The sequence below is a fragment of the Lactuca sativa genome, chromosome 8, assembly GCF_002870075.4.
Source record: "Lactuca sativa cultivar Salinas chromosome 8, Lsat_Salinas_v11, whole genome shotgun sequence".
Classification (NCBI taxonomy): domain Eukaryota; kingdom Viridiplantae; phylum Streptophyta; class Magnoliopsida; order Asterales; family Asteraceae; genus Lactuca; species Lactuca sativa.
In genome coordinates, this window is record NC_056630.2 from 71,164,582 (window position 1) to 71,183,887 (window position 19,306).

Here is a 19,306-nt window from a genome sequence, read left to right on the forward strand (position 1 = left end):
CGCCAGCATACAAAAGGGACTATTTTTTCCAAATCAAATCATTTCAAGGGATTAGAACGATTTACCTGATTTGGAGTGTTACATCATGTGACCATATGTATTACCTTTAGCCACCTTAAAATCCATTGCACATTATTTCCGATAAAACAAACAAAAAGACATTGTATATGGTCATTTTGGCCACACTATTCGACTGAGGCTAAATGATACATTTGGACACACAAACTATTAAACAACAAAACACCACCATAAAATGCTTACAGCTACATGGATTGTCACATTTATTATATGTGGCTAAATGATGCATATGGTCATACAAGCAATTCATGTGATCATGGGTATTACCTTTAGCTACATTAGAATCCGTTGCACATTATTTTCAATAAAACGAACAAAAATATCTAGCATATGGTCATATTTGGCCAAATTATTCGACTGAAGCTAGATGATACATTTGGACACATGAACAATTAAAAACGCCACCATAACATGCTTACAACCACATGGTTTGTCACGTTTATTATATGTGGCTAAATGATACATATGGTCATACAAACAATTCATATGACCATTAGGTATTTCTGTTAGCAACATTAGATTTCTATATATGTCGCTAAATAATACATATGGTCATACAAACAATTCATGTGACCATAGGTATTACCTTTTCACCACATTAGATTTCTATATGTGACAATATATATATATATATATATATATATATATATATATATATATATATATATATATATATATATATTAATTATTGATCTCATCGATAATCATTACGATTTTTAAATGTGGAGAAAACAATCCATGATTTTACCAATGATAATTTGCCACACTTTATAATGAAATCGTCACATTTTTTCCAAAATGTGGCAAAACAATTTTTAAAAAAGTGTGGATGTAGGTCATTTTTGTTGTAGTGCGACCAACCATTGGAGCCGACAACCTCCCACCCGGATGCCAAAGCATACCCCAAACAACAGCCTAACAACATATAAACATGTCTCGCCCACAAGCCTCTCCTAAGATATCATAACCAAACGGGCCTCTCCCATGGGTCTCACCCAAGATAACATAATTAAACGGGCCTCACCCATGGGTATCACCCAAGATAACATAACCAAATAGGCCTCACCCACAATCAAAAGTTACACAAGCCTAAACATCTACTCGACCCTAACATCCCTCACACTATGAGCGGCTAAACAAAAATGACAAGTCTGAATCAATCCAAATGAATGTTGTGGTCCTCCTACAGTCATACAAACACCAGCGTAATGGCCTATCTCGGCTAAGAGAAGGTTACGGTCCAGATCGTAGTCTTACAACACTCGTGGGTGGGGATGTCAACGGGACCAAAAGTGAGCGTAAATAGCTGCCCCCAGCCCCCGAAATTACTTTTTGTCCCTACCCCCGCCCCTACCCCTGAATCCCCTGTTCACATAGCCCCTGATCCCGCCGCCAAATACATTCATCACCCCGATCCCGCCCCCGTTCCCCTGTTTTATTGGCTTAAATTTGATTTTTTTTTGCTAAAAAATTGTTGCATTTTCGGCTAATCATATTCAACAAATCAGCAGCATCACATTCAACAAAGCAGCAACATCATATTCAACAAAGTTTTTTCTTTTAATCATTCAACAAAAATCAGATTCAGCAACACATGGAACCACATATTAGATTTAAAAAGTCAACATTATTAATAGTATAACAGTCTAACAGATTAGATTCAGATAACACAACAAACATTATAGGCTAAACTAGCAGAACTCGACAATCACATCAAACACTATAGGCTAAACTCATGAGAGCACTAATAGCCTAAGAGTTAAGTATTAACTTTGTCCAATCAGTAGAAATAAGGGGTAGTAGAAATCAACAATCATTGATATAGTGGTATGGAAGAAACGTTGAGATGAGTGAAACTTCAAAGAGGAAAAGTGGGGTTTTAGTTCACCGGGAAAGCAGGTCAACAATCTGCACTCAGGAGTTGGCAGGCGGAAGATGATCGGAGATGAGGTAGACACATAGACGGCAGGCGATCGAGTATCGATAAAGTTGATGAGTGATGTGTATGATGTCAGTAAATCGAGTATCGACGAATCTGATGGATCACTACTAGAAAAAAGGCCTTTTACGACGCTCATTGCGCGTCGTAAAACGCTCAGACGACGCGCAAATGCGTGTCAAGGAAGGCCCTGTCATAAAGAGAGACGACGCGCATTTACGACGCGCGGTTACGACACGCAATGCGTATCAAGGAAGGCCCTGTCATAAAGGAAGACGACACGCATTCGCGTGTCGTAACCTTACGACGCGCGTGTTAATGACACGCAACGCGTATCAAGAAAGCCCCTGTCAAGAAAGGCCATGTCATAAATGAAGATGACATATATTTTTGCGTATCGTAAATTTAAATGTTTAAAAAAAATAAATTTATATATTTATTAATTTTTAAATTAAATTTTCATTTAATTTCTTATAATAGAAATAAAATACCATATACAAAAAATACAATCCATTGCATAATATAAAATAAATTGCACAAATTATAATGTCATACAAAGAATCATTCAAATGTTAAACAAAAATAATACATTGCTAACATGTGTTATACATTCCTATAAAGCTAACAAATAATCATACAACTCTGTTTCTTACGGGAAAGGAATGCCAAACATGATTACAAGTCTCCCTTAATCTTGATTATAATCAAATGTATCTTTAATTCTTTATATAAATGAAGCTTAAATGATGTCTTTAAATAATGAACACAATAAATGTTATAAACCTTTTGAGGCCCCATAACATCAGGATCTGAGTTTTCTATTTCAACTGCAGGACTACCGTTAGTTTAAGGATCACTTTTTGGACGCTTTTTCTTCTGCATACATTAACAAACATGTTAACTTTCAAGAAATATATTTAGTTTTTAGGCTCATAGTGGCATGCATATAGCTGAGGTGAGAGAAAGGTATACATACAGCTAGTAAGACATCCAGACTATCCATAACAGGTGGTTTCAAATTTTCATAATCAACTGCATTGTAAGATAACATGAACACAAGAAAGGTAATCAAAGGTTAAAATATTACATATTTACATGTTAAAAGTGTAAAGAAAAGATGATGTGGTTACACAGCTTACCATCAGAATTTAAGAGGTCGCTACTTAATGTGTGTCCTACTTGTGCCATAGAAATCAACTACAATCACCACACACACCGAAAAGGGTCATGTATACAGAAATGGTGGATAGAAGAGAAAGAAGATAAAGCTAAAAAACTACCTGCATTGTAGTAATAAACTCTTTGAAGCCAAGAAAGCCTTGTCGTCTAGAATCTGCAATTGCCCATACCTTAAGAAGTAGTATGAACAGGCGTAGAGAAATAGTTAGGACAGATTGGGATTAAAAGAGTAGAAAAGCAGAAAGAGAACTATAAGCTAACTTCTGTGCCCTTATGAGCACACTTAGCAATCAAATTAATGATCAAAACTTGAGGAGGTAAAACACTATCTAAAAAATAAATAATCATTTATTTAGAGAGTTAAATGCAAAAAATAGTAACATACTCTTATTGATTTGTTCTAAAATCAAGAAATTCCTATGGTTTTGGTCCTAAGAAAGTTGAAATGACTATTTTTCCCTTTTACTTTTAATTAATAAAATATTAAAACAAATATGAAAAAACATAAAAAAATAAATTAAAAGGGAAAAACAGTCATTTCAAATCTTTCAGGGACCAAAACCAATTATGTAGTTTTGTCAACAAAAAAATAGTAATTTTTATCATTTAAAACTTCAATTCAAAAACACTTAACCTCTATTCAGCATCACTTCTAGGTAGAAGGGTAAAATGGTCATTTACTCAATAAATAACCAGTCTATATGTTCATTCATTACTTTCAAGAGACAGATATCATTTATCCATCCAGAAATTTAACAGAAAAAAATTAAAAAAAGAAAAAAAAAGGAAGAAAGCTCTTACCTGTTATGCAAAGGACCATACCATTAAGCAACAACCATCCCTCATGGCCATTCCTTGAGAAGAATTGATAGATATAATGTGGAGATATTGCCTTGAAAATAGAAGGGTAATGATATATGATGTTGTAAATTCCAATAAAAGGAGTAGTCAATGTCCATGCACCCATAATAGGTGAGAACAAAAAGCTCGCTCTTGCAGTTCCAAATTTTTTAACCAAAAAACAGAACAACAAGAACTAATGCAGACAGAGCTTCCACTAGAGCTGAAAGTAAAAAAAACATAAAAAAATATGACAAGATCTTTATAAATGTAGTTGAATAAACAAAAATCAGAGGAATGATGCACAGATGATGATGAAGCAGAGACAAATAAGAAAGTAGATTCAAAGAAGAAAGGATGGTTTTCATCCATGTTCCAAAGGTTAGTTTATAACTCGTATTTTTTTCATTTTTAGCATTTTTAATGGTCATTTAGTCTCGTTTAGATGGTCTATTCAGTCTAGAAAGGCAACACTCCTTATGTTGTAACAGAGTTGGAAAGTCAATAAATCTTGCTAAGGTATAAAAAATATTAAAAACTGAATCTTGGCATACAAAAAACAAAAAAATAATATGTGAAATGTTGTGTGCATAATCTGGTAAATATATATATATATATATATATATATATATATATATATATATATATATATATATATCATCAAGGATATTAATTATTATTTATTAAAATCAAATAAATCATTTTAAAAGCAAAAAGTAGGCTACTTACCACATTTTCTGGAAGAGATGTTGTAACAGACTTTCCAATATCTGATGCAACCATAAGTTCATCAGGAGGAGGATTTTCATTAAAGACATCCCTACCCTTGGTTGCATCATCAGGTTCCTCTGGTTCTCTTCGGCTATTTTTATATTTATAACATATGAACAATCATAAATATATGATTTTGCTTTTACACAAAATAATATATATATATATATATATATATATATATATATATATATACCTGAACAAATAGATTATGTGTTTCTTAAAAGCACAGCATAACAAAGTAGGATCTGTCATGGGATCTTTGCTTTCATTCACATTTAAAGCAGCAGCAGGAATTTTTCGCACTTTTTTACTGCTTTGATCACCTTGATACAAAGCAATTCTTAAAAACCTATCATTATTTTCCACCTTCCCTAATATTCTGGAAACTTTGTTTGTGTGCAGATTTACAATCTATCACCAATTTATGAATAAAACATTAGAAAATAAAATCTTCGGATTACTGCATACACCTTAGAATTTGAGAAAAACAAAATGGCACAAGGTAAAATTTCTTACTTTAATACCAAGGAGAGTTGGATAAATAATGAAATTAGAGCTTTCATCAAATAGTGCATTTGGCTGTGGGACATTTTCTGTTTTTTCAATTTCTCTTTCAACTGCCATTCTTCTCCCAAAATCAATAGCTTCTAATCGATACAAAGGAACATCGCTTCTTTGAAGATCTTGAGCATTCTAAACAAACCAAAGTTAGGTTAAATCTTCAGAATAGTTAAGGATATATACGTTTAAATGTCATGAAACTGAGGGCAAAAGAGTAAATTTACTTACCTCAAGTGATTCATCATAGACACGTCTTAGTTTACCAGTTCTATACCAAAATATACGTATTCTTCGATCTGGTGATGTGATTGCAAATTCTTTAATTTCATCATCAAAAAAATTAAGTTTTTTTTTAATTAAAATATGTTGATATTGAATGTTAGATACCTGTTCAGAATCACCCCACTGGCGAAAAGCAGAAAAGGATTGCAAACGAGTTCAAATATACTGGCCACCAACTGTGAGCCCAGGTCCCTCTACAATGAGAAAGAAAAATAGTAAATGAAAATGAAAATAGATTTATTATTTGTCTTATAAAAAAAAGATTTACCTGATCCACATCATTCAAAAACCCCTCACGCACAAGACCACTGATGACCTCCATTTTTGATGTGACCTTCCTTGAAAAAAGATAATAGAAAAATTAAGATTGTAAAAGTTTAACAAGAATCATGTATATGAGATACATCAAGATTGCATATGAAAGTGAATATGTGAGATCATGGGACAATATATAGTTAGATATTTATAAAATAACCAAAAAAAAGTCGTTACTCTTTATGCAACACAAAACACACCTGGTTAGGCAATGCTCTTAGAGAAATGATCAATTCAGCAGGATGATCATCTCCGTCTCTACCTACACGTACCTTTCCAGGTGTAGCATCTAAAACCCAAACCTTAAAAAATAATAACAACATCTTATAATATTATTTATCCAGACATCACTTAATGACAAGAAACAAAATAGGGCCTTACTCTTACAGGCCTTGCAAGTGGCTTTGCAGCTTGTTCGACCATGCTCAGTGAAACTGGATCATAATAATAAGTATGAAAACCAAGGAAAGAGAGCACTAGTATAGTTTTAACTTCCATTTTGCCCCACCAGCTTTACCAACCTGATAATTATACACAAGTGAAATCCAAATCAAAATCTAAAAACACAAACTCAACTCAATCTAGATACAGAATACTTGAAACAAAGCTTAAGAAGTTTCGATGACAAAAGGCAAAAAGGAAGATCACTTACAGCAGCAACAGATTTGTTGTCAGGGTGATCTTCTTTGAACTGCTTTCTAAAGTCCTCCCTTTATAACATTAACAAGAGGAAAAATATTTAAACTTTGGAAATGGAAGTAAAACATGAAGGTAGTGATAAACGAAGAACATCTACTAACATGAACACAAAGAAGGCGCTAGCGGGTCTCTTGGGTTTATTGGGATCCTTAGCTGCTTTCCCCTTGGCTGCAGTCTTCTTTACAGCCAACCTAAAATTACAACAAACAATTGTTAAAAAGTACCGAAATCATGATCCTGAGGAAGAACAAAAACCTAATTTCATTGAAGATGAAAAAAAATACAACATTAAACCCTAGCAGATGGTATGTTTTAAACATAGTTAGATTAAATCGTACTTGGTATCAGCTTTCCTCGTAGCACCGCTTGATTTGCTTCCTTTCATCGTTTGATCCTGAATGAAACAACCGAAACAACAAACTAGGTCAAAAATCGAAGCGAAAATGGTTGTAAATGAAAAAAATTAGAGTCGACATCGAGGAAAAAGAGGAAGAAAACATACCTAGTTAGCAAAAAATCTAGGGTTAGGGTTTGATTCGTTTGCGATTGGGGGATACTGGGGTAAGGAAATCGACTTATAAATGGCTACGATACGTCGGCAATAGAACTATTTGGGCGGGAAGATTTTCATTCCAAGAGGGCTTGATTATGTTCATGATTTTGGGCCCATTTTGGATAAAACAATGGGGCTTCATTGGTGGCCGTGGTGAACCAGAGAGAAGACGAGGGGTGGTGGGTGTCTAGGTTGTTGTTGATCAGTAGGGGTAGAGAGAGAGAGAGAGAGAGAGACTTACAGTTGGTCGTGTATTACCTGCATCAAATTGAAATTAAGGGAATGTTGATAGGGCGGAGGTGGTGAATGAGATGTTTGGTGATACTGATAAGAAGGAGATCAAGTAGAGATCCGATGAACGAGATGTTTGATGATACTGAAGATGAAGATGACGGACCTAGGGCTTTTTATTGCTAAGTAGAAGAGGCGGGGGGATTAATTTTGGGATTCAATAGGCGGGGGTAATTTTTGTCGATTTCATTTCCCGCCTAAAACGCGTGTTTCACTTAAAATTATAAAGCGACACATTCACATGACGCACATTTTATGAAAGGTGCCCTCCGCATTTCTTTTTTTTTCTTTTCTGACACTAATTTTAGGGCGCGCAAAAATGCGTGCCCTCTATCCTTCAAATTTTGCAAAACTGACATTATCTTTTAGGGCACTTACAAATGCGCGTCGTCTATCAGCGAGTGTCATTGTTTTCGCGTCATTAAAGGGCTATTTTCTTGTAGTGGATATTGATTCTTGGCTCTTGTTTGAACTTGGAAGTCGGCAATGCCGATGGATGCTCATTGCTCAACCTCAATGTAGTCAATTGGATAGGAAATTAGGAAGTTAGAAAATATAAACCCTAAAATTATATATATATATATATATATATATATATATATATATATATATATATATATATATATATATATATATATATATATATATATATATATATATGGGGCCCCCGTGGGAGTACGGGACGGAGATACCCACTCCCAACCTCGATCTCGAAAATAAACCGGGTTTAATCTCTCCCCCGCTCCCACTCCCGAATTTTTTAAAATTAGTCTTGTACGACATCGGGGTCCCACGGGAATGGGTTCCCATGGGGGTTTTTGACATCCCTACTCCTGCGATTGCCATGGGCTCCCTGATGGTCTTTCAAACAAGCCAACGAAAATAGCAAGAAAAGCTTACACGAGATAAAACCCTAGTCTACTAGATCCCTAGCAGGTGTTTGGGTCGTACTTCGAACCCCAAAGCCTTCATACAACAAGAACAAGTAGAGACACCCTCACACAACCCTCAATCTGAGCCTAATATCTAACTCAAGCTCATGTCTCTAACAATGCTTCATGGACAGGGAAACCTCAAATCTTCGGAATCTGCTTCCTTAGTCGCGACTGACTAATTAATATTCCTTGCATAAGCTTCATTCCTGCTAATGACTCGAAACTGCTATCAATTATCCTTGAATGAGAAACTCCAGGATGACATGTACTTTTAAATCTTTCCACCTGAATGAGTGATTCTCCCACACTCGGATTTGACTAAACTCCGATGACCTCATAACTATTCAAATTTCCAAGTCAACCCAAAAGTTCACCACATGGTTCCTAACCACCACTTATGATATCGTCATACATAAGGAATCATAATTTCTCAAACAAAACTCAAGAGCTCCAACATATGACTATGACCCATAACAATGAAACCAAAGAGTTTCAACACATATCTGCAAGTTCACAACCACCACAATCCAAACATATTTAATTATTCAAAATAGAACGAGGATTGATTAAGACATTACCACACAACAAATCATCTAAGATTATAATTAAAAATACGGATTCATAATAAAGAAACTGAAGAAACCAATAAATACTACATCCGACGGAACTGAAGAAACCTGCTAACTCAAGCCCCGACCCTAGGGACTCAAGTTGTTCCATGTTGTTCATCGAGAAACTGCCAGGCTAAAGGTTTTGGATCCAGAACCATACCATCCGACATCAAAGGGCATTCAACATTAACATGGTCTGGCTAACTGCAAAGGAAACATACCCTCGACTCCATAAGACTATGGCCCTGCCTGTAGTGATCTTCCTGATCGCATCTGAAACATCCAAAAACTGACGCACGACAATTACCCCAATGAGCCCGACCACACCTGATGCAAAACCTGTGAGTCTCTCGATCTCCCGATGTCAGTCACTCTAGTCTTCTTGGTTGATGTTGCATATGCATAAACCTAATCCTACTTCCTTTTCTACTCATCTGTTTTTGGATCTCCGTCCTCAATATATCATGGTAGCAAGTCATCCTCATCTTCTCTGTTGCCATATACTAAGGGGAAAAAATGCTCTCTCCCTAAACTTGGCAGTGATCTCAGCCACCGACTCTATAGTCTGCTCAAGTGCCATAAACACTCGTGGTAACTGTTGAACCTTAATTGCCAACATAAAACCTCTCTTGAATCTGGTGACAAAATCCTCCCATGACACAGACTCGATCGCATCTGGTTCGAGGCCCTGGACAACCTCGCACCGCCAATCTCTAAATACGTCGCACATAATACGTGTTGCAAATATGAACTTGGCCTCCGCTGGCACGAAAGACACGCTTCACATCGGCAATCCAACACATACTAATGATCGGCTCCCTATTCCTAAAGAAACGAGGAGCTCCACAAGCATTAAACTCCTTGAAGGTGACTCCGTGATCCCATGGTCAACAATCTTTTAATTCGCCCCACAGATTCCTAAGTCGATCGTCTACCACTGCGATCAACTCTTCCCTGACAGTGCCGATCAATCCAAGAAAATCCACTCTCATGAATCTCGAAATCTCCATAGGTATGATGTCGCGGACATCCCTCTCACTCAAATTTGAACCTCCAACATGAAATGTCACCATCCTGAATCTGAAAGATACATAAACATATCAAAATCAGTGCACAATGCAAATCCACACTATGCATACCCACCTATAAGTTTCCTGGTATTCTTGAGTATGAATCCTGTGTTTTCAGTAGTACAACCCCAATACTATCTTCCACACCTATCCATACCCACTTCAAAGATTGTTTCAAGACTCTCATGTCACTTCGCATCACTCCACTAAACTCTTTACACACATGCATATGTGATCAAATTTTAAGTTTTCAAAGGTAAGAATGTCAAATGTAGAAGTGTGGGGACTAAATATTGAAACTTCTAAACTTGAAGGTATAATTTTTAGGGACGTGATCAAATTTTAATGTTTTGCAGGTTAGAATGTAAAATGTAGAAGTTTGGGGACTAAATGTGGAAAGTTCTAAACTTAAATAATTTCACTTTGTCATTATTTTACTCCGTCGTTGACCGATCTATCTATAGAGTTGTGAAGTTGGGAGGTTGGAGAGGAGTCGAGCGCTGGAGGAAATAATTAACCTACTCAAATCGATCCAGCTAAAAGAACAACTTACGGAAGAAACTTTACGGGAATTGAAGTGTAAGAGGTTGAGCTGCAAAGTAAAATCTTAGAGAGAGAGTCTGCTAAAATTTGGCGTTGCTGGGAATTTGAGGTACGTTCTTGAAACTGATAAATTGATAAAGCATAAGTTATCAATAAAGAAGTTGAAGTGTTAATGAAGTTTTGTAAGACTTACTAAGTAAATTTTATTAATGGGTTAAGAAAAATGTTGATCTGGAATGTCAAAAACGTATTGACGTTATCTAGTCAAATCTGTGAAGTTTTTAATTAGTATAGTTTGATGATAAAATTAATCCGTTTGTGAAGTTGATGAGCTGTTTTGTATGTTATAAACGAATGGAATTAGTGGGAAATGAATCTTAGGATGCGGATATGTCTTGTGGATACAAAAAAGAGAGTCGAACAGGGTAACAGGGAATTTAAATGTGAAAATAATAGGTTTTTGTTGCCTGTTTGTACAGTGGCAAATGAATGGACTTATACCTAATGATGATTATGAGTGTGAAGTTAAGTACATTGTATGATTGTGAATGTTGTAATATAGTGACTAGTGAAGAAATGTTGAAGGTTATAGATGTCCTCTTGTATTACTTGAGATAAATGTTGACACTGAAGTATAAAGATAACATATCTCTTGTGATCCAAAGATGACGACACCGAGGCAACAATGCTGTGTAAAACTATTGGAGGATCAAGATGTTAATGATGAAAGTGGAACTGTTTAGAAGAAATCCATTTTTTAGTAACTTTGCTGTAAATAGGAATTTCCTGAATCCTGATGGGAAGTTTCATGGTTTTTCATTCAGAAACATTTGAATCATGCGAATCGGAGAGGTTGTTTGTTAACAAGGTAAATGTTGGGAATTGATAGAAAAGAGTGAAGGGGTTGAGGAAAGGTATCCACATACTCAAATCAATTCAAGTTGAAATAAGAAATTAAGGAACAAATCCTATGGAAGTTGATGCACAAGCTTGCGAATTGAAGAGTTTAGAAAGGGAGTCTGCCAAAGCTTGGTGTTGCTGGGAAATTTCGTCCACTTATTTTAAGAAAAATCTCAATGTAGAATTAATAATAAACATCAATTTGTAGAATGTGGCGTGACAACTAACTTACAACATCTATCTCAGTTCATGTCTGTCTTTTGAATCATACATTCATAACTTGCATTATTTATCAAAGGCTTTGTATTGACAAAAAAAAAACAATTGAGAACTAGTTATGAGGTTCTCTAAATGGCAACCAGTGACTTGAATTATGAGTTCTGATGATGTTTTTCTACATGATAACAGGTAGTGGAAACTCACATCTCATTTATATTTCACTTCATTGAATTACTCAAACTGCATAAAGTCTATCTCAACAAATCAACATATCAATGGCATCTTCATCTTCTTCTCCTTCCGCTATGGCCTATTCTTCTCAGTTGTGGAATTACCATGTTTTTCTTAGTTTTAGAGGAGAAGATACTCGTAAGACTTTTGTTGATCATCTCTACACGGCTCTTATACAACAAGGGATCTGCACTTACAAGGACGACGAAACGCTTCCTCGAGGTGAATTGATCGGTCCATCCCTTAAGAAGGCTATTGAAGAATCGCAGATTGCTGTTATCGTGTTCTCTAAAAGTTATGCAGAGTCTTCATGGTGCTTGAAGGAACTTGCCTATATTATGAAATGCAGGGATACAAGAGGCCAAATTGTTTTGCCCATATTTTATGACATGGATCCCTCTGAAGTACGAAAACAAACAGGGAAATACGGAGAAGCATTTGTGAAACATGAGTTGGAGAACAAGACCATTGTTGAAACCTGAAGAAAAGCACTTGTAGATGCAAGTAATATCTCTGGATGGGAACCTAGGAACATAGCCAACGGGTAATTTTTTTTTCCAGTTTTTATGCTTAATATATATATATATATATATATATATATATATATATATATATGTGTGTGTGTGTGTGTGTGTGTGCGCGCGCGCTCTACAACACACATATACTTGTATACCTTTATAAAACGGAGGGGATTTGACTACTTCACCTGATCATAACCGAAAATAAATCTGTAGAAAAAAATTATGACATGATTTTCCTAGTTGTGGTTTCTTATGCCAGTGGGCAAATTAAAGGACGTCCCAAGTCCTGCTAGCTCGGATTATGGATTAGCTCAAATTAAGTTATGATGTAGGAACATCTACAATGGAGAGTTCAATGGGAGAGTTGAATGAAGTGGTAAGTCTAGTTGTCATTCAATGGATGAAACTCTACCATTGTGAGATGCCACCTGGACATTCCATGGATTTGGAGTTCAATGACCCTCTTCAATGAGAAAAAGAAGTTTTCTAATTCCTTAATAATTATTATAAATTAGTTTTGGTAATGTTCCATTGAACTTTGTTGAGCTCAATGCATTATAGGAAAAAATTGATAGAGTTGTATGGATTATAGAATAATGATGTGGCAATCCATTTCAATGCATTGTGGATGCCATTAGTTCTTGAATGATAATTCAGAATTCTAAGTCCATAGTTAACAACATCCCATTTTTTAGCTACAACAACAAACCCATCTTGCTTCACTTTTTCCTATTTGAAACTATTCCATCTTTCCGAAGAAATTTGTTACAAACTACTTGTGATATTCACTTTACAAGTTCTCTTTGGTTGTGAAATATGAAAGGTAATTAGGACTCATTTTCATCATCTTAAAGACTATAAACCAAATTACCTCTTTTGTCAACGTGAGCGTATGTTAATTATCTCTGCATATCCATTGTGTAGGCATGAATCAAAAGGCATCAAACAGATTGTTGTCGGAATTTCACACAAGGTGCATGTAACTTCAAGTGCAAATGAGAACCTGATAGGAATAGCTGTTCGCATGCAACGTTTGAAATCAGAGTTACAAATTGGTTCAGGTGGTGTGCTCATGATTGGAATATGGGGGGTTGGGGGTGGTGGTAAGTCTACTCTTGCCTCCTCAGTATATGGTGAAATCTGTAGAGAGTTTGATGGTTGTTGCTTTGTTGAAAATATTCGAGAGGAAGCAAGTAGATATGGCTGTGGAAAATTACAAGAAAAAATTCTTTCAGAAATGAATGTAAACAGAGTTGGGGGAGGATTACGCTTGATAAATAATAGGTTTTGCCATAGAAAGGTTTTGATTGTTCTTGATGATGTCGATCAGCTTGACCAACTGAAAGCCTTGGCTGGATCACATGATTGGTTCGGTGAAGGAAGCCGGATATTAATCACAACTAGAGATGCGCATGTATTAATTGCGCACAAGGTAGATGTAATACACAATATTAGCTTGTTAAACAATGATGAGGCTATGAAGCTCTTTCACAAGCATGCACATCGGGACCAAAGACCATTGGAGGATTATGAGTTACTTTCAAAAGAGGTGGTCTCTTATGCTGGTGGGCTTCCATTAGCACTTACAGTTATAGGTTCTTTTTTGTGTGACAAAAATATTCATGAGTGGAAGAGTGCTTTAGCCAGATTGAAAGATATCCCAAATGATGATATTGTGGGAAAGCTAAAAATCAGCTTTGATGGACTAACAAAGGTTGAGAAAGACTTGTTCCTTGATATTGCATGTTTCTTTAGGTGGGAGAAGAAAGATAGGGCAATGGAGATACTTGATGCTTGTGGTTTTCATCCTGTTATAGGAGTGAAGGTGTTGATACAAAAGGCTCTCATAACTGTTTCAGAATACGGAGAGTTTGATATGCATGATCTGGTGCAAGAAATGGGACACTACATTGTTAGAGTGGAGCACCCTAAGAATCCTGAAAAACATAGTAGAGTTTGGGAGGATGAAGATGTTCGAAAAATAAGTGCTATGGATGCAACAACGGTAATGTTTAAGATAGCTTTACAAGATATATATATATATATATATATATATATATATATATATATATATATATATATGTATATATATATATATATATATATATAGAGAGAGAGAGAGAGAGAGAGAGAGAGAGAGAGTCAAGATCAAATAAGAAGGAAAATTTTGGTAGGAAAGTAAGAAGTTTTTTTTTTCTACATATTTTTTAGCGAACAAACAAAATGAATCATTAGATGATTCACAAGAAAAAATTCCCAAAAAAACATCTTCTTGATTCATTTTTAAGTAAATTAAGAAAAAATTTACTTTTATGACAATTTTAGTTAATAACAACAAAATCATTGTATAAATGAATAATTGAGATGTTTTTTTGAATTTTTTTTTTTTTTTGTGAATCATGTTATTTTTGATGCGTATGGTAATTCATTTGTTTTGTTTGTCAAAAAAATGTAGAAAAAAAACCTTCCTACCAAAAAAAAGTTCTTATCGTATATATATATATATATATATATATATATATATATATATATATATATATATATATATATATATATATATATATATATATATATATATATATATATATATAGATATATAGATATAAGGGGGCACCATTTTGTTCCTCCATCACAGGAACTTGACAAGATTGAAGCAATAAAGGCTTGTTACGATAGCTTGCTACTAAAAGATCAAAATCTTACTCCGATTGTTGCAAACATGAAGAACCTTCGGTATATTGAATGGGAATTAGGTGATCCTGCGAATCCATTGTCAAATAACTTTCCACCAAGGGAGCTCTGTTGTCTTATATTGTCTAGAGCCTTGCAGAAACAACTTTGGGATGGTTGTAAGGTAATTTTTATTGTTTATCTAATTAACAGATGAAAACAAAATCGATGATGAACTATACGTAGTATATATGTAAAGCTTATCCTCCATGCAAATATCCTTTTGTCTTAATAAAAATACAAATTTTCTTGTGTTTTCTTGAAAATAAATAACATATTATTATCAGGGGAGATTTGGATCTTATTTTGTTGATTGATAACCATTATAAAACATTGGTAACATTGATTTGTGTTGACAACACTTTCATTATTTTGTATTTATCAAGTGATTCACATATAATATATCTAATTAACAATCCAACACATCAAATGGAAGGAATTTTATATATATATATATATATATATATATATATATATATATATATATATATATATATATATATATCTTCCCGCATAAACAATGTATAACTGAGAAGTATGTGTCTGTATGCGTGCGTGCCATTTTCCTCAAAATCTTGTCACCTTGATACATTTTTGACTTGTTTGCACTTGTATACAACAGTTGCTGCCAAATTTAAAGATAATGGAACTTTGGTGTTCTAACCTAATCATGACACCAGACTTTGGTGGACTTCCAAATCTTGAAAGATTCAAACTCAAAGGATCTTGGTATTTAGAAGAAATTCATCCATCGATTGGAAGGTTGGAAAAGCTTGTTTCCTTATGTATTGAAGGCTGTGTACGTTTTAAGACGTTTCCACCCATTAGCCGACTAAAGAAACTTGAGACCCTTTCCTTCTCATACTGCCCCGAACTTTTTAATCTCACAATGATCCAACATCAAAACATGGACAATTTACCACATCTTCACTTGGATAATAGTGGGAACAAAGTTGCATCCCATGGAAAATCTTGGACAAACTCTTTTGTTACTTGGTTCAAGTGTTGTAGCAGCAATCTTCCCGAAGTAGAATGTTTTTTAGAGGAGCCTTCTTTACCTCACAACAACATGAAGCGCATAGGGTTTCAGTTTTTTCACAACTTGAAAGAACTTTGCTTACGAAAGTTGGATCTCAGCCGTTGTGATTTGAGAAATGAAGTCATAGGCTCTGATGTTTGGGTGTTACCCAACTTGCAAGAACTCAACCTTGCTGAAAATAAGTTTTCACGATTAAGTTTTCGTCACGTGCAACTTCCTCGGCTCAAATGGCTCAACGTGTCATACTGCTATGACCTTGTAGAATTGTCAGAGCTGCCATTAAGTATAGCTGTTATTATAGCAGATGGTTGTAGCTCACTTGAAACATTTGGAGATATTGCAAACTGTAAATGGTTGTGGAAAGTCTCAGTTCAAGGGGGATACAAATTAGGTCCACTTGGTAGTGACTTATTACTAGACTCCATTCTCCAGGTTTGGCTCTATGTACCTTTTGAATTTCAATTATATAAGCCTAAATGTAAGAATAATTGAATGTGTTTTCCATGGCAGGGAAATGCTATACAAGATCACTTTATCAGTGTTACTCTTCAACATCAGATTCTAAAGGGGTTTGTAGGTAGGCTCTATAGGGGGGACACATTTACAATGCGCCTTCCACATGTTAGGATGGACCCACATACAATGCGCATTCGCCTTCCACATGATTGGTACAATGACTTTTGTGGGTTCTTAATACGCGTTGTTACCAGTGATATGAATGCGGATATAAATATAATCATTAAGCAGGAGCCAGATGAAGATCCTCCATTTGAGCTTTGGCAGGATTCTAAACAAGCAGGTGAGCCCAAATCTGATGGAGATTTAAAGACAAATGTGGGATATGTTTCCTTTAATTCATTGAGACGAACCACATTGTTGAATTTATCATACGATAGTATTTCATTTTCCATAAAGAGGTATTGGACTTCATTTGCAGTTGAGCTCGTTTCTAGGAAAGGTAAAGATGACCTCATGCAAACAAGAAACGTCGCAGCAGATTGCTCAGAATTTTGGGATGATGAAGATGATTATAGAAAGCCGTTTAGGATTCAACATGTTTCAAAGTCTTCTATCAACATTTTATGGCGACCTTCGGACAACATTTAACAAACCCACACATAGATCTCTAAATTATTTGCCAGTTCGTAGTCCACGCTCTCAATGTTTTCTTGTATGTTATTATTGTTTAATTTAATGATCAGTGTTTTCATTTACTTTTTTGGATTTGTTGTGAATAGAATTCTTGGAAAATGACATTTCCATGTGTGTCTCCCCTCCCTTCTTTCCCACTTTCCCCATGATTAGGTATGTGGTTTTCTCTGTATTCCCTAATTTCACCATTATGAGTTTATTCTCTTCTGCGACCCCCTTTCTATGTCAGGGATTGTTTTTGTTATACCTTTTTTTTTTGTTTTGAGGCTTAGCGGTTTCTGATGCAATATGAACCAGACTAACTTCTTATTTAAGAGGAACTTAAAGAAAGAAAAATACAATTAGTGCATAGTGTATATAATTCGAGTTTGTGAACTGAGCCTTTTGCCTGCCAAAATTCTAACCCTAATGCCTTATCAATACTATTATTCTAAGGCTGTGTTTGACACACCATAGCTTGCTGATAAGCTAACTTATTTTTCGAGTTTTTTTAAGTTGTCATGTTTGGCAAGTCAAAAAGTAGCTGATAAGCTAACTATTTAAAAAGCTATTTTGAGCAGCTTTTTAAGAACTTTTTAAAAATTTCCCAAATATACCCTTAATTAATTACAAAAAACGTAATTTTCTGAATGTCATTTTACGTCATAATATATATTTTAGCTAGCTTATCAGCTAGTTTTAGCAAACGTTGTTTTTTGTAAGCTAGCTTATAAACTAGCAGCTAGTTTTTCAGTTATCAGCTAGCTTTTCAGCTAGTCCACAAACATAGCCTAACTTGCTAACCAAAAAATATATATTAATCAATAATAATAAACTAATTAATAATAATAACACTAAGCCCCATAACAATGTAAAAAGTTATTCTAAAACCTTTTAATTATTTTAAATAATAAATCTCTCCCATAATAATGCAAGTCATATCATTACTCCCTTCCAAAAAGCCATATTGTCTTCAACTTCTTCATTTGATTCAACATTTTTCTTATACTGAAACTTCTTTATTGGACTTTGTCTTTTAACATGAGAAACACGCACTTGATTTACATCATTTATTGAGTAGATTAATAAAAGTTATAGAAAATAGAAATGCCAAATATCTAAATACAAAAACAATATTAAAAATCATAGTGGTGTACCTTCACTAATCACATTTACTTCTCATAGTAGCAGCTAGAGAAATGTGATCAAAATCATCTAAACATAACAAATAAGAAATATCTATTAAAATTAATAAAACTATAATATAAAAACTTTTGATTACAATGAAAAACAATAGGAAATGAAATATGATATACATTCTACATAAGTTTCATATGTTTCAATAAGGTTTATTTTATCATAACCACCTTTCTTAATTATATCTTTCAATCTAAGATTAATTTTTTTTAAATCTCAATAAGATGTAGCAGGAATGTCTTTCTTCGGTTCGGGAATTGGTCATATTACAACGAAGATAAAGTAACTATATGATCCAAAAAAACAAACAGATAAAATTTACTTAGGTTAAAACAATATATAAATCTAAAAATAAAAATACATATAAACATATCCAACTTACAACAAGAAACACGACTCGACAGACATATTGTGATAGATGATCCATATTTAGTTGATATTTTCTTTGTTTCAAGTATTCAATCACAAAAATAAAAATATAATCCGACTATATTTGTTTTTGTTTTGATGTATTTGAGTTGGAGATTAGTTTATATATATATATATATATATATATATATATATATATATATATATATATATATATATATATATATATATATATATATATATATATATACTATTTTTTGATGTATGAAATATGGAATATGAAATGTGAAATTTGTTCT

At 34.3% G+C, this 19,306-nt stretch overlaps 3 protein-coding genes and 1 long non-coding RNA gene across 4 annotated transcripts; 2 read left to right on the forward strand and 2 right to left on the reverse strand.

Annotated features, from left to right (window-relative positions):
* Window positions 1-2,863: 2,863 nt before the first annotated feature.
* LOC128127726 (peptidyl-prolyl cis-trans isomerase CYP71-like) lies at window positions 2,864-6,391 on the reverse strand. Its single transcript, XM_052766402.1, has 12 exons — window positions 6,356-6,391; window positions 6,146-6,270; window positions 5,922-5,991; window positions 5,820-5,847; window positions 5,600-5,688; window positions 5,327-5,503; window positions 5,004-5,221; window positions 4,766-4,898; window positions 3,298-3,366; window positions 3,157-3,214; window positions 2,994-3,049; window positions 2,864-2,893 (listed from the first exon to the last, which is right to left on the reverse strand). Exons 1-12 carry the CDS (start codon window positions 6,389-6,391, stop codon window positions 2,864-2,866), a joined length of 1,089 nt encoding a protein of 362 aa, XP_052622362.1.
* A 64-nt stretch (window positions 6,392-6,455) lies between these two features.
* LOC128128150 (uncharacterized) lies at window positions 6,456-6,876 on the reverse strand. Its single transcript, XR_008225864.1, has 3 exons — window positions 6,769-6,876; window positions 6,621-6,678; window positions 6,456-6,489 (listed from the first exon to the last, which is right to left on the reverse strand). It is a non-coding gene; the product is annotated as an uncharacterized LOC128128150 (long non-coding RNA).
* Window positions 6,877-12,064: 5,188 nt separating this feature from the next.
* LOC111902622 (TMV resistance protein N) lies at window positions 12,065-12,502 on the forward strand. Its single transcript, XM_023898437.1, has one exon. It carries the CDS (start codon window positions 12,065-12,067, stop codon window positions 12,500-12,502), a length of 438 nt encoding a protein of 145 aa, XP_023754205.1.
* LOC111902640 (TMV resistance protein N) lies at window positions 12,426-17,690 on the forward strand. The gene is made up of 5 exons (XM_023898454.2): window positions 12,426-12,564; window positions 13,466-14,546; window positions 15,177-15,395; window positions 15,894-16,742; window positions 16,821-17,690. The coding sequence occupies exons 2-5, from the start codon at window positions 13,566-13,568 to the stop codon at window positions 17,415-17,417; spliced, it is 2,646 nt and encodes an 881-aa protein (XP_023754222.1). The 5' UTR covers window positions 12,426-12,564; window positions 13,466-13,565; the 3' UTR covers window positions 17,418-17,690.
* Window positions 17,691-19,306: the final 1,616 nt, after the last annotated feature.